The sequence below is a fragment of the Phaethon aethereus genome, assembly GCF_964289735.1.
Source record: "Phaethon aethereus genome assembly, chromosome: 1".
In the NCBI taxonomy this organism is placed as follows: Eukaryota; Metazoa; Chordata; class Aves; order Phaethontiformes; family Phaethontidae; genus Phaethon; species Phaethon aethereus.
Genome location: NC_138575.1, coordinates 120,986,287 through 121,014,225, shown reverse-complemented (window position 1 = coordinate 121,014,225; position 27,939 = coordinate 120,986,287). Strand labels below are relative to the sequence as shown.

Sequence of the window (27,939 nt, the reverse complement as noted above, 5' to 3'; positions counted from 1 at the left end):
ATACAGTATTTTGTGTATCTGTATTCAGTGTGTGCCTTTGAAATGTATATTTAGAGGCCAAGAAGAAGTCTATTTCTATCAAGGGTGATTCTTGAGTGATAACGTACAACAAAGCTCTAACATGACCCTAGTGTGCCTGTATATTATAAACTGAAACTACAAGAGTGGTTTTTTTGTTGATATATTTAGGTGATACAAGAGCTGACACAAATTAAACTGACTTAAGAGTTTGTTCATATTTGTGGACTTCAGAAAGACTCTGCAATGTACTAACACGTACATATGTGAAGGTTTATTTTGCTTAATACCGTAGCTGCTGTAACAGTGATGTATCAATAATTTAGCTTTTATAAGACATTTGTCTACTGTGGACATTTCCTGCTGGAAGTTTCAAGAGAAGCATCCCTTGGACATATTTTCATCCATAATTTCTACTATGAAATATATAGAAATCAGTAGAGATGATCAATAACTGGTTTTGCTCTTTTTCTCCACACGGATTCTTCCAGTCCTCCACCTCATCTCTCTTTTAGTTACTTGTCTTCCAGATACTAAAACTATAATATTTGTGCCTGAATAAATAGCTGATATTATGAGTTAAAATGAATTTGTTTCCGAAAAGTATAGCTTGAAACAGCTTGGTTTGGTTTTCCACATTTAATTCTGTGTGTCTGTGTTTCCCTTTCAAGGGCTGTATGAATGAACACCTCATTTCAGTCTTTCTTGCTCTCTCTTGCTCAGCTCCTGCCAGGATTTTGACATTCAGCGGCACGGTGACAACTCCCTGGATGAAGGACATTGTCCTCCCTTGCAAAGCTGTGGGAGACCCAGCTCCAACAGTCAAATGGATGAAGGATAGGTAACCAGCAACTAAATGTATAGCTCAAATAAAGCCCATTTGCTTAAAATCCTAAGGGGTGCGATGCCGGTCATCCTGGATGACGGTGTCAGGAAGGAGAAGGACCATTTGCAGGGACTGCACACAGGCACAGTAGACGAGTAGTTCAGAAATTCCTTGAACTCAAATTAATTGGCTGTGGTGATTAGAAGGTATCAAAAGAGAGGAAAGGTTACAAAGAAGGGGTAAATGTAAACATTCAAAACATAAAACCTAGGAGTCTTTTCTTTTTAATTTCAGGCATACCAAATAGTTTTAGTCTGAGAAAGCAAAATGTCTGATGCATTGAAGCGTGCTGTGGAGTGCAGTGTACATGTCTTGCACATATTTTGTTTTCTGTTATTCTCTTTTGGTCTTTAGTTTCACAGTTTGACAGAGTCAGTTGGAAACACACATGTTTTTTCATCCAAACACACAATAATTTTCATCCAAGCACTCTGTAAGCAGTGATACTGCAGTGCTATGAAACCACCTTGTGCACTGATACAAATAGCTATTATTTTATAAGGATGGAATTTGTAGCCATTAACTTCCTTTTACTCTTATTCTGGCACTTTTATGAAATAGCAGATAGTTAAGGAAGGAGTGAATTTCCATTTTCATTCAAATTGGGGCCAGGATATGTGCATTCTTTAAGCAAGTGGCAGATGTTTCCCAACAGAAAATATTCCTTTGCTGTCTTTATTAAAGAGGATTCCCCCCCCACACCTTTTTCTTTTTTCCATTCTTAGTTGCTTCAAAAAAAAATCCAATTCTGAGTAACTTTGATTGTAACTTCTTTAATGTATGCACTTTGCTTCCTGTGAGGTAGTAACGGGACACCCAGTCTAGTGATGATTGATGGGCGAAGAAGCATCTTTAGCAATGGCAGCTTTGTCATCCGTACTGTGAAAGCAGAAGACTCTGGATACTACAGTTGCGTGGCCAGTAACAACTGGGGATCAGATGAAATAATTTTGAATTTGCAGGTACAAGGTAAGACTATTGGATCTATCTCATAATTGTTATCACAGCTATTGACTGCTATGTGCTGGTAATGCATAGGTATGTCTGTTTGCAGGTGTATGTAAAATACTAGTATTAACATGTATTAATACAAATTTCATTCTTCCAATTTAATAAGTGAAATATTATACAGGTCATTCTGACTCAGCCATCAACATTTTATGATATAGCAAATGTTTTGCATTTGGTGGAATGGTTCACACACTTGCACTTCAGCCTCTATGTAAGCTTTTGTTGGATTGACAACTGAGTGTTTGCATTCAGTTATCTTCAGTTCTTCACACAGAAAATATCAATTTATGCCTTCTCCTTACAAATATTACATATATCATTTAAAAATTGCAAAATTCAGAAAGAGCTGAAGATCTTTACTTCCACTTTTGAAAAGCTATCAACAGAAATTTGCTTCTGTACTGAAACCTTGGACAAAAACTTCATTACGCAAGAGCAGAATTTTATTGATGGTGCATATGAGGAAGCATTTAAAATGAAACATCAGTACATCTTCAACTAGCACATATTAGCAGCTACTTTTTATATGTATGTTGAAATATATATAATGTATCCATTATGGTGTTGATATGTATAAAAGCAATGACAATATAGAAATACATTAACCATAATGTGAAGCAGAGCATGTGTATTCATACACCAAGAATTCCCTATGCAGGAGATTTCCCTGCTCACTTACACTAAAGTAGATACTAAGAGTGCTTCAGTTGGCTGCAAATTGTTGTACCAGAGGGAAGCAAATAACTGAGTTGAAAATATGGACCATGCTGTGGTCAGTCACTCTTCTGCCCCTTGACATGCAATCTAAACTTCTAGTCCAAACTTACGAAAACACAGCAAGAGATTGTTTAAACTGCAGTCCAACTCTCTCTGCATAAACCGTTCCACTAAGCCTTGAAACAAATGCCATAGCGTATATTAAATTTCCTACAATCTAACAGAGCCTGAAGACGCTCTTCTGCAGTGTTTGAAGCATGACTGCAACAGGAAGTAGGGAGAGAAAACACTATCAAATGGAAACCTTGTATTTGTATTTCACTATGTACTTTCATAATTGCATATCCTTGTTGTTATTGAACTGCAGTAACTTAAAGGAAATCAATATTACTTCCCTGAGGATCAGAGAAAGACTGGCATTTAATATGTGGGACCTCTCTTTCGTAGGTACGGTAAAGCTGTGATGAAAGGTTCTACAATAAATCTTTCACACTGTAGTGTGTGCAGTGTCTCTCCATGGAATCAGCCAAGTCAGTCAGAATAATGGTACAAATCCATTCATACAGGGAGTTTTCCTTTAGAATATAAACTGTCTTTTTTGTTTTCTTTAGCACTGTTTAGCTGTGAGCGCAGTAAAATCAACTTCTCTTTGAACTAGTCTGTAGCTGTAAACCAGCAGCCTCCACTTCGTATCAGCACTTGCTGTTTTGCGATCTGAGGACCTGAACGTGAACTGCGGCAGGGAGCTTTTCCTGGAGTTTCACTGTGCAGGCGGAGCTATCCCTCAAACATAGGCAAAGCAGGCAATGTCCTCTGGCAGCAGGCGGCTGGACATGACAGAGCGCTTGTGACCCCCGGCCTGCCTTGCGTGCGGGCTGGCGTTTGTCGAGCAGTAACCACGGCAGGGAAATGGCAGCTCCTGCCAGCAGTGGTCACCGACGCTGTCACCCCCTCGCCACACTTGCAGTGGCAGTCACCCGAGTAGGTGTGACTGCCCTGTCGTCGCTCCTCCCTGGCTTCCCACCCCAGCTTTGCCGCTGCTTCTGAGACCCCTTCCCACGATGAACACTGTCCATGTCTCATTCCTTGTTCTTGAGGCAGCAAAGCTCAATTTTGTCTACGTTTCTGGGGAGCTTGGAGAACTCTAGTAACACTGACTCAGAAAACAATCCATAAAGCGAGCCAGACACAGTGCTGCGGTGCATGACGAGAGCAGTGCTATGGATTTGAAACAGGAACTTCCCTTTCTCCCCCTTTCAATTTCTGAACTTACAATTGTAAATGAAAAACACTTGGGTGAAGTGTTAGTAAATATTTACCCTTCAGGCCTCTAACAAATACTCAACTAGCTCTTTGACGTTTCACCTGCCATTCTTCTCCATTTTAGCAAACAATGTCCTCCGTGGCCTTACAGTTTTTGTGCCATGGTTTTGTTTACCTCACTTGTACAACAGAACTAGCTAAATGATTCGGGCAGAAGTCAAAAGATGAGCTCTCCAGACTCTAACTAGCGCATGATCATATTGGCTCATGATAGATCCGTCAAGGTGAAAAGAAACTGGCTACTTTGCCGCTTTCTGCCCCTGAGCATTGAGCTCTGGAAACCCAGCCACTATACACTGGTGCAATTTGGTGTTACTCAGGCTGAGCCTAAACTGTCCCAGTTCCCAGTCCCATTTCCTGTCATAGAATCATAGAATCTCTGGGTTGAAAGGGACTTTTTAAAGTCATCTAGTCCAACCCCCCTGCAATGAGCAGGGACATCTTCAACTAGATCAGGTTGCTCAGTCTCAATTTGCTGTTCCAATTCTCAGTCCCAGCTCTCCCTACCCTGGGTGACTTGTTGGGATATAGCATGGCTCTTTCTCTGCCCTTTCATGCTGGATTTTCCTCCAAAGGAAACGGGGCACAGGGCAGAGGATGGGAGATGAGACCTCTTATTCCTGCGCTCTGTCAGGACCTGGTCCTGGGAACAGTGCGGTTCTTATGTCTCACAGTTTAGACACAGCCATAAAGTTTATGGGGAGCAGCAGAACTGAAGTGTTTCCAGGTTTGTTCAGCCTTTGCTAATAGAGCTGTGTCTTCCTTATACTAAAAGCCTGGGTGACTAGATGGTGTGATCTGGAAGAGGTATGCATCTACCTCCGATCAAAGATCTACCTATGCTACCTAGTTAGCACTCACAGTTACACTGACAGAAACTCTTGTTATGTACTTTTTTTTTTTCCACTTTTGCCGTAATAGTCTGCAAACACATGCATGAATAGGGCATCATTTGCACGTGGACATCTGTTTCCCAACACTAAAAATTCAGCTTTTCCCTAAAACAGATACAGAAAATAATGAAAAATGTGTAGCTGTGTAGCTCATATGCCATTTATGTCTCATGGGACAGATACAAAAAATTCAGAGGAAAGCAAGGATTAAGAACTGAAAGACAAAATTGTGTAGAAAATTAAATATAAAAAATGAGCGCTTGTCTGCTCTTGTCTTAACCTAGGATGTCAGCTAAACAGACATTTTGACAGAAGTATTTTGCATTTTTTGCAACTCAAAACAGTTATTTAATAAATGACTGTTAGAAGGGATTAAGATCACGTCTAATCATTTGAATCTATTTTCTATTTTTAACTATTTCCTATCTAGTTCCACCAGACCAGCCAAGACTCACTGTATCCAAAACTACATCTTCCTCTATCACTCTTTCCTGGATACCTGGAGACAATGGTGGCAGTTCTATCCGAGGTAATATAATTCGAGTTAATTGCAACTTCTCACTAAATTATTATATGTTGATAGGATTAGTCTATAATTATGAATGGCTACAAAAAAAAGGAAAACAAAGCAATCTGTATTGCTGTCAGCTTAATGTGCACTATCTTCGTGATAACAGCTTTCAGTAAATTGGAGTTTCTTTTTGTGGTGGTTTAATCACATATTTAATCACTTTCTTCCAGTGTATGCTCAGCTGTTTTGACAGTTACTGTCTCTGATTTTTCAGACATATAATCTCTAACCATTCATTTTTGAGGGTCCAGGTTCATCATCTGGTATTTGTTTCTGATTGAAGGGTATTTAGAACTGTTTATTCCTTTCTTTTCCCTTTGAAGAGATCATAAAAATGATATTTAAGTTGTTATAAGGGTAGGCAAAATGTATTACCTGGTATCTTCTAGTCAGGGGAGAGCTGTATGTCTTCCTGTGCATGGGATTTTTCTGTCTTTATTAGGCCTTTAAAATGACTTGTCATATTACCTGCAGAATTTGTGGCTTGTATCTGGCTTAGCATTGTCATCTGTGCTTTTCCTCCAGGTTATATTTTGCAGTACTCAGAAGATAACAGTGAGCAGTGGGGTAGTTTTCCCATTAGCCCTAGTGAGAGGTCCTACCGTTTAGAAACATTGAAATGTGGCACTTGGTACAAGTTTACTTTAACTGCTCAGAACGGAGTGGGGCCAGGACGCATCAGCGAGATCATTGAGGCAAAAACGCTTGGAAAAGGTACATTGATTTCCACCCCCTTTGCTCACCTAAAGCTCTTGCATCTGCTGTAGATCTTGGTTTGATGAGAAGACACACTTTGATATATTAATATTTTTGGCTTTGGAAACATTTCCAATTGTGTCCATGCTGTGACAGAAGAGGCTGTTACTGTGGGACTTGAAGCACATACCGGCTGATATTCTATCCTTATTTCTGTAATAATTTTTGCCTAAGATGGGTTGGTAGGTATTTGAGAAGGGAATGTCTCCACTAACATGGGCTATAACAATTCCAACTACTGCTATTGCCATGAGAAAATTGTTTCTTCTCTTCTTTTAAAAATGCAGGGGGTTATTTATCTGGATGTTGAAGGAAGATGGGGAGTATATTTATGTGTAGAGGAAATGGAGCTGATGTCTTATTTCTGCTCCAAGCTGTTATTGCAGGAGCCATGCAAGTAGCACCCTTTGAAAAGGATAAGTGTCAAAAACAAAGGAAAAGTTTGCATAAAGCTCTGCAAGGCAAAACAGTGCAAATTTGCAGAATTTTTAGCTAAATCTGCAATGGGTCCCTTGGTCCTGATGGCTGAAAGTAGTTCCACATTGCAATTATGTGTCAGAATTACGAGCAAATTTAGCAACTGACGCATTTAAAGAGGCAGAGAGTCTTGCCCATATGTCAACAGAGTGCAGTAGCTTTGCATAATGCTCTAAAGATCATCTTGCATCTCTTCACCCATTGTAAGAAATACTCTTATTTGGGAGCAGTTTCATAATAAAGTTTACTTTGGTAGGTATGTCTGCCCTTCTCTATGCTCTTCATCACACCTGTGCTGTTGCAGATCTCCCAAGAGTCAACAGCAAGGTGGACATTTCATTTAACACTCAGTGGCATAGAGAAGACGTGGTATGCAGTAGCTGTGAATGGTATGACTTGCTGAAGGTCAGCGGAGACCACAGATCAGCTGCACACATGCTGAGATTATCGGTGGTCAGGGAGAATGGTCTTAAAGAAAGGGACATCTAGAGAAGTAGAATTTGAGTATTCTTATTTTCATTGTATGAAATATAAGGTTTACACATGCTTCAAATAACATCTAAATCATAGAATCATAGAATAGTTTGGGTTCCAAGGGACCATTAAAGGTCATCTAGACCAATCCCTCTGCAATGAGAAAGGACATCTTCAACTAGATCAGGTTGCTCAGAGTCCCATCCAACCTCACCTTGAATTTTTCCAGGGATGAGTCAGCTACCACCTTTCTGGGCAACCTGTCCCAGGGTTTCACCACCCTCGTTATGAAACATTTCTTCCTTCCATCTAGGCTAAATCTCCCCTCTTTTAGTTTAAAACCGTTACCCCATGTCCTATCACAATAGGCCCTGCTAAAAAGTCTGTCCCCGTCCTTCTTATAACCCCCCTTTAAGTACTGAAAAGCTGAAATAAGGTGTCCCCGGAGGCTTCTCTTCTCCAGCCTGAACAACCCCAACTCTCTCAGCCTGTCCTCACAGGAGAGATGCTCCAGACGTCTGATCATTTTGGTGGCCCTCCTCTGGACCCTCTCCAACAGGTCCATGTCTTTCCTGTGCTGAGGGCTTCAGACCTGGACGCAGGACTCCAGGTGGGCTCTCACCAGAGTGGAGTAGAGGGTCAGAGTCACCTCCCTCGACCTGCTGACCATGCTGCTTTGGATGCAGCCCAGGATATGATTGGCCTTCTGGGCTGTGAGCACACATTGCCGGCTCACATCCAGCTTTTCATCCATCAGTATCCCCAAGTCCTTTTCATCAGGGCTGCTCTTGATCCTTTCATCCCCCAGCCCGTATTGATACTGGGGGTTGTTCTGATACAGGTGCAGGACCCTGCATTTGGCCTTGTTGAACCTCATGAGGTTCACATGGGCCCATTCCTCGAGCTTGTCTAGGTTTCTCTGGATGGCATTCTGTCCCTCAGGCGTGTCAACCACATCACTCAGCTTGGTGTCATCTGCAAACTTGCTGAGGGAGCACTTAATCCCACTGTCTATGTCATTGATGAAGATATTAAAGAGTACTGGTCCCAATATGGACCCCTGAGGGACACCACTTGTCACCGATCTCCATCCTTGACTACTACCTTCTGGATGCAACCATCCAACCATTCCTCATCTACTTAACTGTCCACCCATCAAATCCATATCTCTCCAATTTAGAGAGAAGGATGTTGTGGGGGACTGTGTCAAAGGCCATAAGTCCAGATATTCAACATCTGTAGCTCTTCCCTTGTCCACTGATGTAGTCCCTCCATCACGGAAGGCCACTAGGTTGATCAGGCAGGACTTGCCCATGGTGAAGCCATGCTGGCTGTCTCAAATCACTTCCCTGTCCTCCATGTGCCTTAGCACAGGCCAGTAGTCCCCAAGGTCCTCCTTGCTATCTTTTTTAAAAATGGGTGCAATGTTACCCTTTTTCCAGTCTCCAGGGACTTCATCTGACTGCCAGGACTTTTCAACTATCATGGAGAGTGGCTTGGCAACTACATCAGCCAATTCCCTCAGGACTCTGGGATGCATCTCGTCGGGTCCCATAGACTTGTGCATGTTCAGTTTCCTCAGGTGGTCTCGAACCTGATCTTCTCTTAATGGTTCATGAGAAAGCAAATCTCCCAACCTTTTGAGTTTCTCTGGAACTTGATATATATGCCTGGAAACTACATGTGTTACATTTACAGACTGAACCAGGTAGTGTGTGATTTAGAATGATGGGATCATTCTCATTCATGTGAGAGCTGCAGAAGCATGTCTATCCAAAGCTATTAACAGAGCCAATTGAAATAGTTCATAACATGTTGGGAATCACCAGTTTCATTTAGATTCCTGTAGAATTTAGGAAAGAGTACATTTTGGTACAGCACAAGAACAGCTTTGTTGATGACCTGTCTTGTCTTCCATCATTACTTCAATTTTAAGGTGCCATTTTTACTGTCATTACTCCTGTATTATGTACAACTGTCAAAAAAACTTAATGTGTATATGAACAGAAACCAACATTTGATCCCAAAGCAGGATAAGTAAATAGGAATGTCAACCCCTTTCTGAATGGTAACATCTTAACTCAGAAACGCAAAATTCAAAGTATACATTCTTTTCAGTATATCATGTGCAATGTCAACTTATTAATATTTTTTTAAAATTATTTTTACCTGTAAGTTCTCAAAAATTGTAATTTTCCACAAATGAAAGCCTCTGTACTCTCAAAAAAAATTCCTTTATTTCCATTTCAAAAGAAGACTAGAGCACCAGTGGACAATCTTCAAGTGTATTTGTCTTCTATAGTGTTTCTACATGGTGTTCTGATCCCTTTGGGTATTTTTGCATAGCAGCAAGCAGGGACATTTACTGATATGAAGTGTCTGCACTAGATTTACAAGTTGAGTCATGTCAGTCCATGCAAGCCCACAAGTCAGGTCAGTGCAAGAGATATATGGATATTTTTTTCACATATGGATTTGAAAATCTAGGTTTGTGAGTCTGGCATAAAGTTTGAAAAAAACCAAAAACATTTAAGAATGGGAGGAAAAGAAGTTAAATATATAGATTTTGAGTTTAAGATAAAGTTAAGATTGTCCTAGAAAATATTCTCTTAATTTTATATTTTTGAGTGTACTGTATCTGTAATACTCAAGCATTTCATTTGAAACATATCATTGCTTCTAGAGCCACAATTTTCCAAGGAACAAGAGCTCTTTGCTAGTATCAACACCACAAGAGTGAGGCTGAACCTGATAGGCTGGAATGATGGTGGCTGCCCCATCACCTCCTTCACCCTGGAGTACCGGCCATTTGGGACAACAGTCTGGACAACTGCTCAGCGGACATCCCTGTCAAAGTCCTACATACTGTATGACCTCCAGGAGGCAACCTGGTATGAACTGCAAATGAGAGTGTGCAACAGTGCTGGCTGTGCAGAGAAACAAGCCAAATTTGCAACACTCAATTATGATGGCAGTAAGTATATCTTTTTATTTACATGCCTGGGATACTGTTTTCACTCTAGTTTCTTATGTAATTTTTATTATTGGTCTTTCTTTTTTACCCCCCATAAAACCCTGTTTGAATCTGCTAGCCATGCTGACAAAGGGGTAGCAGTCTCAAAGACATAAAATGCCTACTGATTTCATGACAACAGGCTGCCAGGCAGAAAAGTGGAATTGTTTATTTCTCTTCGCTGAGGAAAAGCTCAGGCACCAGTCAATCAACCATGATACACGTAACCATAGGACAGTAGGTGTCATTAGTTCCAGTGGTCACAGAAGCACTTGCTAGTATTTCGTGTGTCTCTTCCATGAAATTTTTGTCTCCCATACAATTGGTTCCTGCAGTCATTCGTGGCTTTGACTGGCCTCACTGCTATTCCATGCAATGTCCTTGTAACACAGCTCAAAACCCATTATGTGATACAACGGAGCAGCTAACTAGCTTGTCTGCCGGGGAAGCCCCCGGACAACATCCTCCAAGGGCAAAGCAATGGCAATGCTATTATCCCTATTTACAGACAGGGTAGAGTGAAACTAACGGCCATGACAGATGGCTCTGCCATGCCCAGCAGCAGGGCACAGGGGATGAAGGAATTGTTGCATCCTGCCCTTCTGCCAGGGGTTACTGCCCACCCTGAAAAAAACAGAGCAAGAGAGCAAGAGCAAACATGCCAATTTGACAGTCACTCCAGTTCATACCTTGGTATGTTATTGAAAGTGATGGTGGCACGCGTGTGCCTCTGCTGGCTCTAAAGTGGGAAATGACTATATTTCTGGCAAAAAAGGCAGTACAGATGGCTACAGATGGCCAAGAGTCGGCAATCTCTTGAATTGCTCTAGTGTGAATTGCCAGAGCTCTTCTGGAGGCATCCAGTGTAAAATGCTGTTGTCTTGCCAGGGATATTGTGCTGTATTGTGCAACCACTTGGTGACCTCTGCACTGTTAAATGAAGCAACAGGGCTAGTGAGCAAGTTCAAGCAAGAACTGATAATTGTCCAGCAACAGTACCAAATTGCTAATCGTTCATAACAGTGTTGGTAACACATCTCCCTGCCACAGTTTTGTCCCACACAAACCACCATTCTCCAGGACAATACCCATGTATGGCTCAGGGAAGAGTAAGCACCAGGGACCATTCCCAGTCAGAACTGTGGGCTATGAATCAGGCAGGGTTTAAACCTCAGCATCTTACACGTATTCTAATGCTATCCCAGTCTTTGCACTAGGTACTCATCAGTTCTTGCAGATAATTAACAACGTATGCCCTTGTGGCTCACCCTTTGGCACATCCCTTCATGTTTTCCTGAGAAAATATCATTTCGGTAAGCTGCCACACAGTCCTCGTGTTATTTCAGACAGTTTTATTAAGAGAAAGGTTTTATCTCAGCACTTTAGAGGCCCACAGGAAGGAAGAGGAAGCCAAGATCCAAGTAGTTGTTATACAAAAGCTGCCAGGTCTTGCCAGGTAGACTTAGGACCTGTTTTACTGAGCAGTATAGATGTTGTCCATAATAACTGTTTCAATTAGTATGAATTAATTTCTTGCCACTTTGCTTAGCCTATCCTCTTTTCTTTCCAGTATCTTTCTGCAGGCAGCATCTAATTTTCAGTAATTTTTTTTTTTTTTTTTTTACATTTACAGTTATTGTTGCATATATATGACTGGGACAAACAGTCTTAAGCCATACCTTAAAATGAAAGGTATGAAAATGCAGGTCCACAGCCTTAAATTCCCACTGATAGCAGTGAAATCAAATGTATTCTTACAATGAACTGGTTTGAAATGTTGTCAGACTCTGCTTTTTGATTAGGTGATACCTTCGTTTCACATACTGTGACCTGCACACCCTTTAATTTTCTGTGTTGCTGTATGACATCTTCAAAAATGAGAAAACAAAACAATAAAAATATATATAGTGTTAAATTTCCTGAGCCACTGCTTCTGGTCAGCTAGAAAATTTCCCATTTACAACATTGATGGTTTTGTTTGCCAAGCGTGCTTTGCCAGGACTATATTGTGCCTTAGAGAGGCAGCATGATCTCAAATACTGACCATAAAGTTGGATGGAAAAGCAAATTTCAGTTTTCAAATTTTCTGAATTTGTTACATTTGCTGCAGAACTAAAATGATAAACTGATTATTAATATAATTATCATTACTGAAAATTAAAATAGTCTATTCCCACATAAGAAATTTCATAGAAGAACTATTGCAGTGCTTTTAGAGCAGAAGTTGTCCCTACAGAGTCCCAGCTTCCCATTCATTTGTTCCCTGGTAAGCTGTGCAGGCTTAAGACACTTCAGAGTTGGAAAATAGTGTCTGATTAGAAATCAACATTTTCTATCAATACTTCATGCAGAAATTTTTGCTTTCATAGGGAGTGAATTTTTCACTTACAGAAAGCATGCTATGGAAACTTCTTAGCCAGCTCCACTTTTGAGTGCTAACTCGACCTCTACCGTTGATTCATCTTGTGATGTGAGATTAGTCCCTTCCAGCTCTAGAGGTCACAGCTGCTATTAGGATAAAACAGATACAAGGATAGTACTTTGAAGATTAGATAATACATGTATGAAAGTTCTAGGATACCAAATGTTAGGAACAAGCTTAGGAGCTTTAGCAGTCTTAAGATAAAGCCTTTGTAAACTTTATATACATCCTTGAGTTATGTTGTCTTTCAGTCATTTTGTTTGGTCTGCTGTAGCTGATTGTTATCTCTGATAGAGCTCCTGAGAAATAGCATGGCTAAGTATTCTTTACCTTAAATCTCTTCATGGTGAATTCGGTCAAAAGGTTAATGACAGATCTACGTGAGACTTTTTGCTTTCTGTTCATAGATATTTCAGCTAACCATTTTCAGCTTACAGATTTTATGACCTTCCTGCCCTTTGTTTTTCAGAACATTTGCACTCAATACTTAAGGAGATATTTTTAGCAGTGTGCAGCACTGCGAAGGAGCTTCCTGACTCAGAGGTCAGCTAGTCAGTAGCCCTGACATTAAATCAGATCAGCTTGGTAGCTGCTCTAAACTACGCTAATTGATTCTAGCCCACCAGGCAACTTCCTACCGTGAAGAACAGTTAGGACACAGGAAAACACTCGGCAAAAAGCCAGAAGGTGCAATGGGAGATGCTGGAAGGGCTGCAACATAGGGGAAAATGAGGTCAGAGACATTAAAATTACAACTTCTATAAAGCACCGGTAAACGAGGCTAACAAAGGGCAATGGGGAATTGACCTGGAAAAAAAAAATCAACCTCCCAATTTGTCTGGGACTTTGTCCTGAGAAAAGCTTTGTCTGTTACACTCCTAGCCAACACCTAGAGTGACAAGAAATGTTGAAATTATGTTTTCTCAATGCATAGCAGGTTTAGTTTTGGGTAATTTCTAATACAGTTGCTGAATATCCACAAATGGATAATGTGAAGGATATATAAACTCGCAGTATGATTTTTTAATTAAGCTTGTACTTCCTGTAGCATTATGAAGTTTACGTTTTACTGGGAAGAGCTATGGAAAATGATAAACACTTACCTAAACACTTAAGGTTTAACTGAAATTTAGGCCACTCTTAATTTGCTTTGCATGAAAGCATTAAGGAGAGCAAGACATAATTTTAGGTAATATTGAAACCAACAATCCTTAGTGAATGGCCTGTGCGACTTTAAGTCAGAGCAAAATTTGACCCTTTAGTATTCAGGGGGGCTTAGGTGGATTTAGAGACAGTTACTAGTATTACATTTAGGAGCTTGAAGTTCTTTCCATTTCTTCATCTAATCATTTTCTTTGCCTTTAGAGTAGTGCAAAACTGTGTCTCAGTTAAGACAAGATGAAAAAATCCTGCAGTGTGTTTATTCCAAGAAATGGAAAATTAGAAAAAGAAGGAAAATTATGGGGAAGAACTGCAGTGGAACAGTAGAAAAATATTCAAAATGCAATTGCAAGAAAATAAATTTTCCAAAGTACCTGATACAATTTTGGATGGTTGTATCTTTTCTGTTTATCTCCATCTCTTTAGGGAACTACTCATTATATGCAACTCAAATAGCTCTCCTGAAAAAACATGGCTTAGAATTCTACATTTTCACTGTGGTTATGGCATTCACATTATACTGCATCATAGAACTATTTTTTTTTTCTTTTCTGATACTGTATGGTACATAATGAGATACCACACAATGCAGCAATTAAAATATAAAAAAGGATGTGCCTGTTTTTCTAACTCATCCTCCTAACCTTTTAGCAAGCAAGTAGCCACTTTTATGTTTCAGTAGCTGGTTAAAATTGAATAGCTTCCATCGAAAGTCATCACAGTTCACAATACTTGCGTGTTTCTAACCATTTCAAACAAATCTGCATTTTATAACCTCATTGGTGGTTGCATTCAGCAGTTTAATAGTAATCAGGAAATGAGTGAGAAGCCTTCCATGACTAAACAGCCTTTGAAAGAAAGTGCTGCATTCTTCTCACGTCCTTTAGAAGTAAAGAAAAAAAGAATTGAAAAGTTCAAGTATTATATATCACCAGGAAGCCAGGTATATTCAAAATGCAAATATGTCCCAAAATGAAAAAGTGAGCTGCCTGCGGATGCCAGTAGTTTGTAGATTCATTTCCCTCATTTCACTCTCAAAATTTGATTGTTTCTCTCCAGTGTTACTCTCCTGTTTTACTGATGAGTATAATGTCAGACACTCTTCAGCAAATTAGCTTCAGGTTGGCTACCTGAATTTCAGATCAATGTCACTGCTGCACCCCTAAGATGTGATACAAGAATGTTTCCGTGCAAAGATTAATCTAATGTATGTAGCACAAAATGAACTTTGTCAAAGTCGTTCCTTCCAAAGGAGAGCCCAGCAGAAAGCATGAATGTCACAACAGTGCTATTTTCCCATAGTAAGAAGTAATACACATAGGTAATAATTCTGAGGTCTCTTACAGCTTTGTAAATGATCTAATATTACTTAAAATTAATTGTAGTATTTTACTGTATAATGGGTATGGTTTTCTTTCATCAGTGAATGCACCTCTTCTCGATTTCTGGTACCCTATGAGTCTCTGCAGTCCGTGCTTTGTTACCAGCGTGATCGGTGACACGTGCACGGCCATTACGCATGCAAACGTAGCATTCACCCTGAAAATGACAAATCCTTCTTAACGTTCTGCATGCAGCTGAAGCCTATAACATGACACATTCCCTGAGAACTCAATCTTTTGTCTTCATTAATAGGCATCTAATATCATGACACTGTTTCCAGGTACAATCCCTCCACTCATTAAGTCAGTTGTGCAAAGTGAGGAAGGGCTGGCAGCCAACGAAGGGCTAAAGATGCTGGTGACCATTTCCTGTATCTTGGTTGGGGTCTTGCTGCTTTTTGTGATGCTGCTGATCGTGCGGAGGAGGAGGAGAGAGCAGAGACTGAAGAGGCTGCGAGGTAAGATGAGAGCTGTGGCACTTATTTCTGCATATGCATACTCCCTGAACATGAAATTAGAAGTGGGGCTGCACGTGACCAAACTGCTGAATCCCCAGTCGCTGCCATTTTCCTGCAATACGTAACAGACTTGAGGCGACAAAGCATATGTGTTTTTTACAGAAATTCCTTCTTTTTCATTTGGTAGCGAGTTTCTAAAAAATTACTCTTGTATCATCGTTGTTATTTTGCAGGAGCGAAAGCAGAATAATTCTCATGTGTTGGTGTTTGTTTTCTTTTTTTTGGTGTCGTTTGTTTCCCTTGTGAATGGTCTCGATAACCTAAAATAATTTTTGTCGAAGGGTAAAATCAGATGTTCTGAAGATGAGGGGGTTTCAGTTTTCCAGCAGATGCAAACTGTGATTTCCAAATTACAAAATGAAAGTAGACACATGTTAGTAGGCTAGAAAACGCAACCAGATAGTCTCAGATTTTTTACCACCTCTTTTTCCCTATGATGTGTTATAACAGAACTATTACAACACTTCATTGTTAACTGACCTTTCATTGTCGCTGATCTGTACTTTTCGCTAATCCTTATTCAAATTCAGGTGTTTGCTATGTGAATAAGTTTTAAATCTGTGAATTCATTCAATTCTATCAATCTTTTAGTAAATACCCCTGGCTAAGCCACAACCAGGTTTTTGACCCTTGCAGTCTGCCACTTCTGCAATGGCCCTGTAGGTTTTGCACTAGCATGTGACAGCAGACCTTACACTGAAGGTATTGGGGAAAAAAACCTTTCAAATCACACGCTGGATAAATAGTAAAGTGATTTATCATCTGCAAAAGTAAGTCTAATCATTTCCAAGAGCCACCATATTGTTTAGTTATTTGTATGTTCACCAAAATATGATCATGATATATATTAAAAATGGGGCCAACCCTGTGTATTCCATCTCATCTTAGCATTTACTTGTCTCTCTTTAGGGTCTCATTTTGTCTTTTGTAACAATATGTTGGATGTTTTTGAAAAAAAAAGAAGACACATAAAGGACTCAGTCATGGGCAAATTGATAGATCAAAGAGGACAGCTAGCCTTATGGTTCATACACAGCTCAGGAAATCAGGGCATCTGTATGCTTTGTCTTGTATAATAACTGTCTCATTAGAAATCTTTTTAGTCATTTACCTCTGTGTGGTTTTTTTAATCAAAAAAGTGGTGGGTTAAGTGTGAAGAAAGTCTTATCTTCTCAGAAATACTGTGGAATTCCATCCAGTAATGAGCAGGATATTTTGAGCTCCTCAGCTCCAGGAAATGATGTCTGTGTACATCTATTTTTTCATGGCTAATTTACAAGTATTCATAGATTCTTGACCTACAATCCCTTAAGGAAGGCTGGTGGTGACTGGCCAGTATGGCTTTTGCATAACATAAGACCTCTCTGAATTATTTCCTCTCAGGATATAAGAATCTAGAAAAAGATCTGATCTTCACTTAAACATAGGCAGTGACAAAGAATTCATCAGTACTTTGATAAAAATCATAAGTAGTTAACTATCATTTCTGTAAAAGTTGCGTCTCACTTCTTACCTGAATTTGTCAAGCTGTAGCTCAACATCCCAATCATCTGGTCCTGTTATAGATCTGTCTGCCATACAGGGACTGTTTTTGTAACATCTTTTCAGGCTCTGAGGATATTCCGTTTAAATGGTGGTAACCAAGTAATTTCTTAATGATTTAATTGGTAAATGACACAGACTAATCGTCTTTAATTTTTCTCTATTGTTTTTATTATTTATTAATTTTAAGGGTTTTATCTGGTCCCTTTGCAATCTTTAGGTAACTTTCCGCATCTATGTATGCTAGAAATTAACACAGTATTCCAGCAATAGACATAGTAGCATCAGATAGAGAGGTAACAGCCTTTCTTCTTTCCCTTTATGGTCTTCTGTCTGTATCTGCAAGGACCACTTTTTTGGATACAGCATTATTTTAAAAGTTTGCCTTTAACATCTTATCCAATGAGATCATCTGACAATTCTCTGGTTACAGTGCAACAGGGTAACATTCTCCATTGTACAGCTATGGTCTGTATTCTTGATATATGACCTTATACTAATACAGATACACTGCTAATTTGTGGCCAGCCTAGCTGATGGCCCAGATTGGTATGCTTTAGTGACCTGACATTTTCATTATATTTTAGCTACTTAATTTTCAAACTTTTATCAGATACTGTTTCGTTTACTCCAGGCCACTGATGAAAGTACTAATGGTGTGATGTCTCACTGGGCATGATGAAAAGAAATACTAAACCATGATTCTCTTCTTAAAATTGTATTTTAAATATGCCGAAACCCATGTAAAATGGCTGCTTTGTTAATTGTTTTTCATCATGTTACTTTATTATTAAAATATTTTGAGGTACTAAAACTGTGCTCTAGAGAAATATAACTATAATATTTTAATGTTATTTAATAGTATATCAGTAGAGTTTTTCAATGTCATCAATTCTCAGCGAATTTTAATCTCATTTTTCAAAAATCAGCTTGCTTTAATATGGCTGATTGACCACAAGCCTATATTGATTGGCCTCAATAATTCTTCTCATCTCCTTTAATTCACCAAGCTTCATTCCTTTTTTTTGGTTGTTTTTGTGTGATTTTGCTCATTGCCAAGATCAGATTGATAGGACTTCAGTAATTCAGATTATTTTTGTTCATTTTTTTCTAAAGACTGATCCTGTGCTAGCCATTTTCTGTTCTTCTAGAGGTTACGTCAGTGTCTTACTGACAATCAGTATTGCCATTCCAGAGAAATCCTTCGTAAGTTCTCTAAAAAAACCCTATGTGCAAGTTTTTCTGATCTCCTAACTAAAAAAAAAGTTTTGCTCTAGTACTTGTTGTGTTCAACTTTCATCTGAATTAGTTTTGAAATTGAAATACTGTCATTATCACTTGATATGTATCACCTGGTGGGATTTCTTTGAGGCACAGGACTCATTTTTCCTAAATCAAGATTCCACCATCAACTTTCCTCTTGCCTACATGAGAAATAATAGTTTCCACAGTGGGACCTTCTAAAAGAATTTATACACGTTACAAATGTAATTCTTGCTTTTATGGCTCCAGGAGATGTGTTTTCTTTGAACCTGCTTGACAAAGAGGAGTAGGAATTGCATATTTATTTGCAGCATATTCTGCATGCAAACAATTGTATCTGTGCTTATGGAAAATGGGTTTGTGGTTCCAGTTTCTGTGGGGTAAAATATAGCATAAAAACAGCAGTCTTTCCATTCTTAATCCTTTTGCTCCTTGTTTTAGCATGTAGTAGCAGGTAAACCTTTGTTTTCCTGCTGTGTCACGGCCACTATGATTTATTTCTCCAGGTGTACTCTATTTAGAAAGGAAACTTAGTTTTCAGCAAAGCCCTGATTTTTGCCCAGTTTAGTAGTTCCACAGGTCAGGTCACAAGAAGGTCAATAGACTGCTGGGGTTCATGCAGCCATTCAGTAGGTCAACGTATATTATAATAGAGAAACCTGATGACTTACCACTCTTTCTCCGTACTATTAACCTAGCTGCACTACTGCCGTAATAGTTTTCCCTTTGTTTTTAAATCCAACTCACCTTAATCCAAACAGAAAGTATCAGCGCAGCATGACAGTTCAAAAGTGGGAGCATGCAATTGAAAACTGCGTCACAGCCCCTGATTTCCCAGGGGGCAAGACAAACGTGTTAAGGATTTTAAAGGCGGCTGCCCCAGCAAATGGAAGTGAGGGCTGTCGCTGGGTCGGTGCCTGTCAGTGCAGTCATGTGTCAAACCCACAGTGAGGAGCAGTTTGTCTTTTTCACTAAGGCATGGGGTGATGTTTGGCTAGAGCAGGAGGTCACCCCCTCCACTCTGTCATTCCCGGCTTCCTCGAGCCCTGTTTTCCCCGCCTGAAAGCTGGGAGGTAGGCCACTGGCAGGGTTACTGATTTTACAAGTATTCTCATTTTTCTGATCAAAAGTGTAATGCAGGAAATTAACATTACAATCTGTAGTCTGTACTAATTCATTTGTGAAACTAGCATTTCTCCTGTATCTGATGTTTTGGACACAGTATTGTCATATTCAGTTGCTTTTAGGCTTTTTGTTTTTGCATTGTCAGGTACGTAAGAACCCTTATCTTCTCGGGACATTTGTTTCGGTCCAGTCCTATACTAACCTGTGTGCCCAGTGCAGCCGTCATTAACTGCAGTACTGCTGCTGACCATTGTAACAATCTGCTTGAATAATTAGTACACTTAAACCCTGCTGATGGAGTTACTTTTTTTTCTGCAGTACTTCCTCATTCAGCTTTTGACATGTATCATAACATCATAGAATCATAGAATCACAGAATCACAGAATCATTAAGGTTGGAAAAGACCTTTAAGATCATCAGGTCCAACCATCAACCCAACACCACCATGCCCACTAAACCATGTCCCAAAGTGCCATGTCTACACGTTTTTTGAACACTTCAGTGATGGTGATTCCACCACTTCCCTGGGCAGCCTGTTCCAATGCTTGACCATGTAACATGATCTTGCACGATGCCTCATGTTATTTTTGATTGAAGATGAGCAATCTCCTTTGCATCTCTTTGACCAAGAATGCATATATGTTAATGAGCATTTGAATATGTGCCACATATGTTTAATGTTGAGAACGTAACATTTTTTCCAGGTGCGGCATGGAACACAGCTACATGCTGTGCAGCACCTGAGAAGATGTGAGGGAGGTTGGTTGTCATTTAATCCTGGTAAACAAATCTAAACCTCAAACTGAAATTGCGCCAAGCAACCTTCAACTTTATCCCTTCAGCTTTTCTTGAGTTGTGACTGACTTACACAAGTATCCATAGTCTTCACTTAGGGAGGCAGCAATTGCTTTTCAAAAGCTGCTAGATGAATGAAAACAATATATGCTTATTAAATCACCCTTATTGTATGTGCCAGAGGGCAAATGTGTGCATAGACTCTTCATGATCCTGGTGCTGCTAGAATAACAAGAAACATCATAAAGTTTGCTGAGAAAAACATGACTTGGAACCAGAGCTTCATTTACTTTTGTATTCTGCAAAAGAACTGGGTCCCTTCCTGGGTCCCTAGAAGTCAGTAGCAAAACCTCTGACATCATTTGGGAGCAGCAGCAGCGGTAGTTTGGTTTATGACTGATGATAAAGACGTTACCATCTACTATGTAGTACCACAGCAAAAGGCAATCCCAAACAAAGTGAAAAAGAGAAAGTCTAATTACACTGGATTAGATGGGACATCTCAGATGAAGAGTCCCTCCCTCCACCAAGAATCTGCCATGCTTTATGCTGAAAAGGGATAGGGGAAGGCTAAAAATGAAGGAGTGGAGGAAACAGTCCAAGAAGTGCAGAATTCCAGCCTCTCCAGTAGTAGGTGAGGGATAAAGCTTACAACAGACAAGCTGGCACAGTGCCAAAGAAACAGAATGTAGAAAGTTTTGTTAAGGGTTTTTATGAATAAAAAGATCCCTTTGTCCATTCCTTTCAAAAAATAATAGAAATGTAGCCAGAGAGATGCATTAAGATGGTGGTTTGTTTCTGTCTGCATCCTCTGAATTTTAAAGGCAGGATCACAAGCAAGGAAATTGTTGTAGGTGTAGGAGGCCCAAGAGGTGATTAAGGAATAAAAAAGGTGAGATGGAGAAAACAAAGACAAATTCAGTAAATGTCTTGGCAGTTGCTGGTAGATTTACCAGCAGCAGATAAAAGAAGAAATGTGAAGTTTTACATAATAGGAGACTTGCTTGAAAACTTAGACCTTGGAATTGTTTTCTTCTCAGATTTGCTTCACCTGGTTGCACAAAAGGCTGCTTTGTTGCTATGTGATATACTTAAGGACTCTGGAGTCAGCATTTTTAAGTGAGTTTGTTCAGTGGCAGACTGCAGGAGAACAAAGCATAGCTGTCTATTTTTGCTGAATAATACTACAGAAATTATTATATTATGTTGATAAAGCTTTACAGAAAGCTACCTGAAGAAGACTGGATGAACCAACCTTCAGCTGTGTCTTTTGATCTGATAAGTACCAGAACAATTATGTTGCCAAAGGATTTTATTCTAATAACAGCAGCAATGACAACAAGAAGGAGAGCATTTCTCCTTCATTTTGCCAGACTGACCCATGTGGGAATAAGTCACCTTCTGTTCTGTGTATAGACTGTCCTCTGAAGACCCAGTAGTAGTTTTGAATTATTGATAGTGGAAAAGCATTCATAGGTGAGAGCAACCAAAAGAGCTGACTCCTTGGAGACCTCCCTTGCTCAGACGTCCATGCAGTCAAGTTTGGTTTGGAAATGGCAGGTTGGCAACTGCTCATCCAGCTTGGGTTTGGCTCTTTTCTAGAGATGCATGTCAACATTTCTTTCTTCTTGCCTTTTCTTCCTTCCTCACCTGTTCCCTTGGTAACTGTGGCAGGAAGGAACAGAGATCCCTGTTATTTGTTAAACTGTTTCTAACTGTAATAAATTTTTTCTAGTTAAGCCGATGGTAGCTTGTAGTTCTCTAAGCATCTTTGATGCTACTGAGGAACTAAACAGGGCTGTCTGGGGCAGAAATTCAGTTTTGGCAAAGGTAGGGACTTTTAGAGATGATTTTATTCTTGCCACTGATCTGAGAAACAATGGTCTTACACATGGCTGATTCAAACCACTTACTTCCTAATAATCCATCTATCAAATAGATTTTCATTTGTGATGACATTTCTTCTATTTTCTTCTAGATGCAAAGAGTTTGGCTGAAATGCTTATGAGGTAAGAATAGATTTAATGTTTTTAAATTGAAAAACATCTGTCAACTACGGTATCATATTAAAAAATTATTATAGGGACAGAGAAGTAAACCTTCTATTTGTGAATGCTTTTTCAAAACACAGCATTTGACTGTTAAGAGCTAGGACACATTGTTGGTTAGAAATGGAAGAAAAAGGACAATTTGTGGACAGTATCTGTGAGGGAATACAATGGTAAAAAAATGAGAACTCTTGTGTTAGTAGATTAAATTAAAGAAGCTATGTAAGTCCGTTTGGACACTTTTCTTATCCAGAAAAACATTTTCATAATATGTAACAAAGTAATTGCTCTTCAGAAATCATCTCATTGAAGGCAGTAAGCGCCTGGATGCAAATATCTCTAAACTTTACAGTTATATTTATGCAATTCACTACTGCTAGCTGCTTATGCCCAAAGGTATGGAAGAGCAGGTAAATCCATTCTGTTCCATCAGCTCAGCGTCCAGACATCTAATTCAGTTGTTGAATGGCAACAGAATGACTGTTCTGGCACCATAATTCTTTCAAAGATGGAAATTTCCTATCTTCAATGTTTATTTTTTTGTCTGGGGAGATATTGAACTTCAAAACTGCTGCATGTATTTGAAAATGCCATCACCAAAGGATTGGTTTTAAGTTCAAATGAGTTTTGGTTGGCTAGAAAATCTTCTTGTTTTTAAGCAACGCATTTGAGAATGTCATAGATATTTTACCACATGAGCCATACTCTAAAGTTCCTCACCCGTGATAAACTTCACCTGCTATTGTAAGAATATACTTACCAAAGACAAAGTGACAGATGGTTTTAGTATGAACTCAACTCTACGCCTCAGTCTGCAAATACATCTGAATAGTCCCACCGATGTTAACAAGACTGGTCATGCAGGTCAGATCATACCCTTCCTATCTGCCAGTTAGAAAGCCCTGCTAGCAGCAGATTGCAGGTTTAAGTAACTTCAGGAAGATATGTTCTGATATTTTTCGGTGTCACAGAAAACAGCACAGATTAGCATATGCAGCAAGTTTGTTCCCTAAAGAAACCCCGCACAGACTGGCTGAAACTGCTGGATGAAGATACTCAGTCCCAGTGACAACCACACATAACAACTTTGCAAAACTGGAAAACCTCTGCCTTAACCCTGGTTAGCTTCACTAATCTTTTCGCTGCCTCTGTAAGGCCATTTCAGAGTCTCACTCCTCTGACACTTAGGAAACTGCCAACATTAAGTGCCCAGTTTTAACCCATTTTTCTCTGCTGATGTCGACCTTCAAATTGAGGAGTTTCTTTTGCCTTCCCCACCTGATGCACGCAGAGAGCAGTGAGGTCCCTTCCCAGCCTTTAGTTCAGAGCTATTTTTCTAGGTAACTCATTTGCCACCATTTCTTTTTGCTTTTCCTTTCACCAGCATTGAAATATGCTCATCAAGTCAGTTCCTCCCTCATTTATTAACAAATTATCTTGGTTTTATTAAATAGTCAGATTTTATATTTCTCTTCTGAAAGTGTGAACAAAGACGAATTACTATTAAAACAGGACTTCAGAGGAAGTAGGAGATATAGGTCTACATTTGGAGATGTGTCATAACTTGGAGCTCTCAAAGTGATGCTGTTTTGGGGAGCCTGGTTTCTACAGGCTAAATGCTCTGTCATTTGTGATAAACCTGTGAAATACCTCCAAACGAAACCTGAGCTACCCACCAATCACTAGATGTTCCTGAAGATTTAGCATGTTAATAATCAAAGGATAATAAGCCCTTTTATAAAGCTCCTGATATTTCACATCTTTTAGATTTCACCAAAATCTGCTATGATACAAATATCCAGAAAAGGGTATGCTGTGGGTTATGCCTTTCTGTTTAAGTATTGGACAGAGAGCAGAAAAGATGATTCTCTACTTGGTAGGAAGGTGTGAGGGATGGAGAGAGCTTTGTGTATTTTTCCCTTTGAGGAGATTTTTATGAGTGTGTGTAAAGCAGATTAAAGATAGAGCTTTAGTCTTTGCTTTGAAAGTCTCTGGCTTTGACTGTGTAAGTCAAATGTCTGGGGAGCAGGATAAGCCCCAGAAGTTAGCAGTTTAATGGGAGCTGCATAACTTGTTGCTGATACTTTAAACTCACAAATAAAAATCCCTATCACAACTTTTTTATGGTTCTTTTGGGTGAAAACATCGGTCCAGCCAACTTCTTTGTAACAGCTCACTGTGAATCAGTATAGCGATTGACTGAACTTTCTAATTTTGAAGACACAGTGCGGAATCTTCCCAAATATTCCTCTGTCAGGCTTATTACTTACAAGATTTAGTTTTCCATATGTTTTTACAACCACCATCTTAGACATGAGGACACCGTGAGGTGGCCTGATTCTCTGCCAAGGACCCAGAATGACTTTGGGTTTACAGAGCACCATATTTAATCCCTTAACATAACTAGCTTGATAAGTTTAACCCTAACTGCTGTGCATACAGATATTTTAGGGCACTCCAGAAAGATTACTTAGAAGGGGGTTGTCTTAACTATGCACACTCTTTCAAAATACCTTATACACTGTACTTCCTCTGGAAAAAGGCCCATTTATCCACAGACTGTACATAAAAGTTGTCTCAATCAGACCCAAAGGCCCATGTACCCAAGTATCTGTTTTTCATATTGGCCAAAAGCCAAGGTGCCTTGGTAGAGTAAAAGACTACAGCAAACGCATACTGAACTCGTTCCCCAGACAGGCTCCCAGTCTCTAACGATTTAGAGCTCAGAGATTCGTTGAACCAGAGGGAATGAATTGTAGTATACACAGATCCTTACAAGGTCTGACAAGTAAAGTATAGCCATAGCACATGTTTAAGTTTGGGAATTTTGTATCTGTAGATTAAGGAAAATATAGGTAGATAAGTTTCCTCCCTTTAGAGAATTAATCATTGGTTGACTCATCCACCAGCCTGTTATCATACTTGGATTCCTGAATCTTCTTAGGTTAGAAAATCCTTGGGCACCAAACTTCAAAATTGCAGTCCTAAAAATCTGTGCCTCACTGCCAAGTCCTAGAAGCACCTAATTGCTGTTGGCAATTCGGTTTTTATAACCTGAAAGCTATTGTGGTCTGCAGAAAATAATTCAAAATTCCTTGAGCCAGAAAGAGATAGCGTGCTAATCAGCAGCAGCCCTCTCACTGCTGCCAGTTGCCTGTTCTGTGTTGGGACACTCCATGTCACCGTGCTGCTGCATACAGGAGCATTAATTAGACTGATAAGGAGGAGGAGAGTGATCACACAAAACGAGGAGTAACTCTTGAGTATAGTAGGGAATTTTCATGAATACAGAGAGGCCTGGATTCCAGTTCTGGCTTGAAGGACCTTCCACATATTTTGCATAGAGCTACCCCTGGAGCCAAGAATGGGATTCGGAATTCTCTCTTGGCAGGTGAGCAATATAACTGCAAACCTGGGGAACTGTCCTGCTCCCCATGGTCCGAACAGTGCTTTCAGCGTGGCTGAGTTCTTTGCAATAGTAGGAGTACAGAGCATTTGCACTGCAGAAGAGCTTCCAGTTCTCACTGGGATTCTGGGGTCTGCATTCTCTGAGGAAGATGTCTGATTTGATCCCTTTGTCTCCTGCATCCCTGGTGAGTGGAGGAGGAGTGCAATGACACGTTTATTAGACCCAATTGTGTATTGCACAGATTCCATATGTATCTGATTGCACGTATCCTATAACTATTGGATCGTTGATTATTAAATTGAAATTGGACCTCAGAAATTCAGTTTCCTACTTGACCACAGGTTTGCTCTACGATCTTGGACAAGTCCAAAGTAGTCTGACTTTTCAAGGGCATGTATTCAAGCATGTTTGGCATGCTGATAGTCTCCGATTCTTTTAACATTTCAGCAACTTGAGTGGAAACCAATAGGAGAGTGGCATCTAATCCATGCAGAGACTTTGCAGAAACTTTGAGAACGTTAGTGCGGGATTTATCTGCATTTTAGGATCCTAAATGTCTTTTAAAATTTATGTGTTTAATAAGACGCCGTGACTACTATTCTCCACTGATTATTTATGGAGAAAAGTCTGGCAGCCTTTGGGTAGCTCTCCTGATATTTTGCTTCCATAACGATTAAATGAGGCACCAGCTGTAGACTGTTTGAATGCATTTCAGCTATCCATCTGTACATGGTGGCCACAGTACCACCTAACCACCCAGATAAAGACAGACGTTACAGTTTGAGGTGCATATATAGTGTGAATGCTGGGCACCATGAGAACAGGGAATGCCAGAAGGTGAGAATCAGCCAGAGAGGGGTACCTGTGTGCCTTGCGGATCTCACTCTCGGATTTGGAGCAGAATTACTTGACCAGGTGACAAGGAAATTCCTCTTAAAAAGGACTCTAGGAGAACCTCCAAACCTGCAATAGTTAGGTCTTGCTCACATGGAGACTCAGCAGGAGGTTATGGCAAATTGCCTAGAGAGGTGGGCTCATCACACATGCATTAATCTCCTATGTAGAGGCCTGCACTCAGGGAAGAAGTGAGCTTATCGTCAGGCAGCTTAACAGCCCTCTGCTGATTCCATTAACAACAGTAATTCATTGCCAAAGGAGAATTAAACTGAGTGATCTACAGCTATTTTACACTAGAAAATGAGCCTCCACTTGAATTTTGAAAGTCTTCGAAATGTGAGCACTTGGGTCACACTACTGGCTGATTTGTCTTAACTTTGCTCAGCCTCCCTGCATAAAGAAGTATTTGCAAATATTTCCTCTCCTCCAAAGAGCAATTACACCTAAAAGGGCAAAAAGTTCCCTGGTTTTTAGTGCAGTCTGAAGGTGTCTTGGTGCAAGCTCTGTACTAGAAGTGATTGTAGCACTCAGTTTTGCTGTCCATTTTAATTTGCTTTCAGTAGACAGTTCATTTAAGAAGTAATTTTCCAGTACACAAACTTCAAAATGAAATTGTTTCAATTTACATGATGATAGAGTAATTGTTTTATGTTCTTTTGTAGAATATTGCATCAATCAATTAGAAATAATCCATGAATGTAAACAATATTTGCAATTTTAGTCTTGGAACATCAACGGGACTAAAACCTGTATTTAGTTTATGCAATTGATTAATGGAATCCTTAGTTATTAATTTGCTTTGTCATTTACCAATTCCAGTGATATTTGGAATTTATCTAATGAAAAATGATTAAAAGTTTAAAAAATAATTATAAATTACTCAAGACAACTTCCTACCAACCTGTTTGATCAGCTGTGTGTTTCTTCACTCATATTCATGAGGAATGAAAGAAAAGCTCCATCTTGCAAAGCGTTTTTACTAATTTCATTATCTGACAATACTTGAAGAAAATTACATGAAATTTTCAGGAGATCCATACTGATAAAGAATAGACCAAATACCTCAACACTGTGCATTCATCTAGCTGCTTGTCATGTGCAAAACATTAATACTATGTACTTGTTCTGAAGAGGGGAAAATAAGATGTATGAGTATTTTGTTGATTATGATTATATTAATTATTCTTTGAGCTGGACAGATTTAAAATTAGAAAGTTTGCAAGTATCTTTTCATTTA

At 39.5% G+C, this 27,939-nt stretch overlaps 1 protein-coding gene across 1 annotated transcript in view; it reads left to right on the top strand.

Moving 5' to 3' along the window:
• The window catches only part of DSCAM (DS cell adhesion molecule), a 491,161-nt gene that overhangs the window by 430,444 nt on the left and 32,778 nt on the right, over window positions 1-27,939 (top strand). The window contains exons 22-28 of the mRNA XM_082014240.1: window positions 742-859; window positions 1,710-1,873; window positions 5,279-5,377; window positions 5,945-6,133; window positions 9,810-10,100; window positions 15,386-15,562; window positions 22,327-22,357. Coding sequence (XP_081870366.1) covers window positions 742-859; window positions 1,710-1,873; window positions 5,279-5,377; window positions 5,945-6,133; window positions 9,810-10,100; window positions 15,386-15,562; window positions 22,327-22,357 — 1,069 coding nt within the window. The remainder of the gene's footprint in view (window positions 1-741; window positions 860-1,709; window positions 1,874-5,278; window positions 5,378-5,944; window positions 6,134-9,809; window positions 10,101-15,385; window positions 15,563-22,326; window positions 22,358-27,939) is intronic.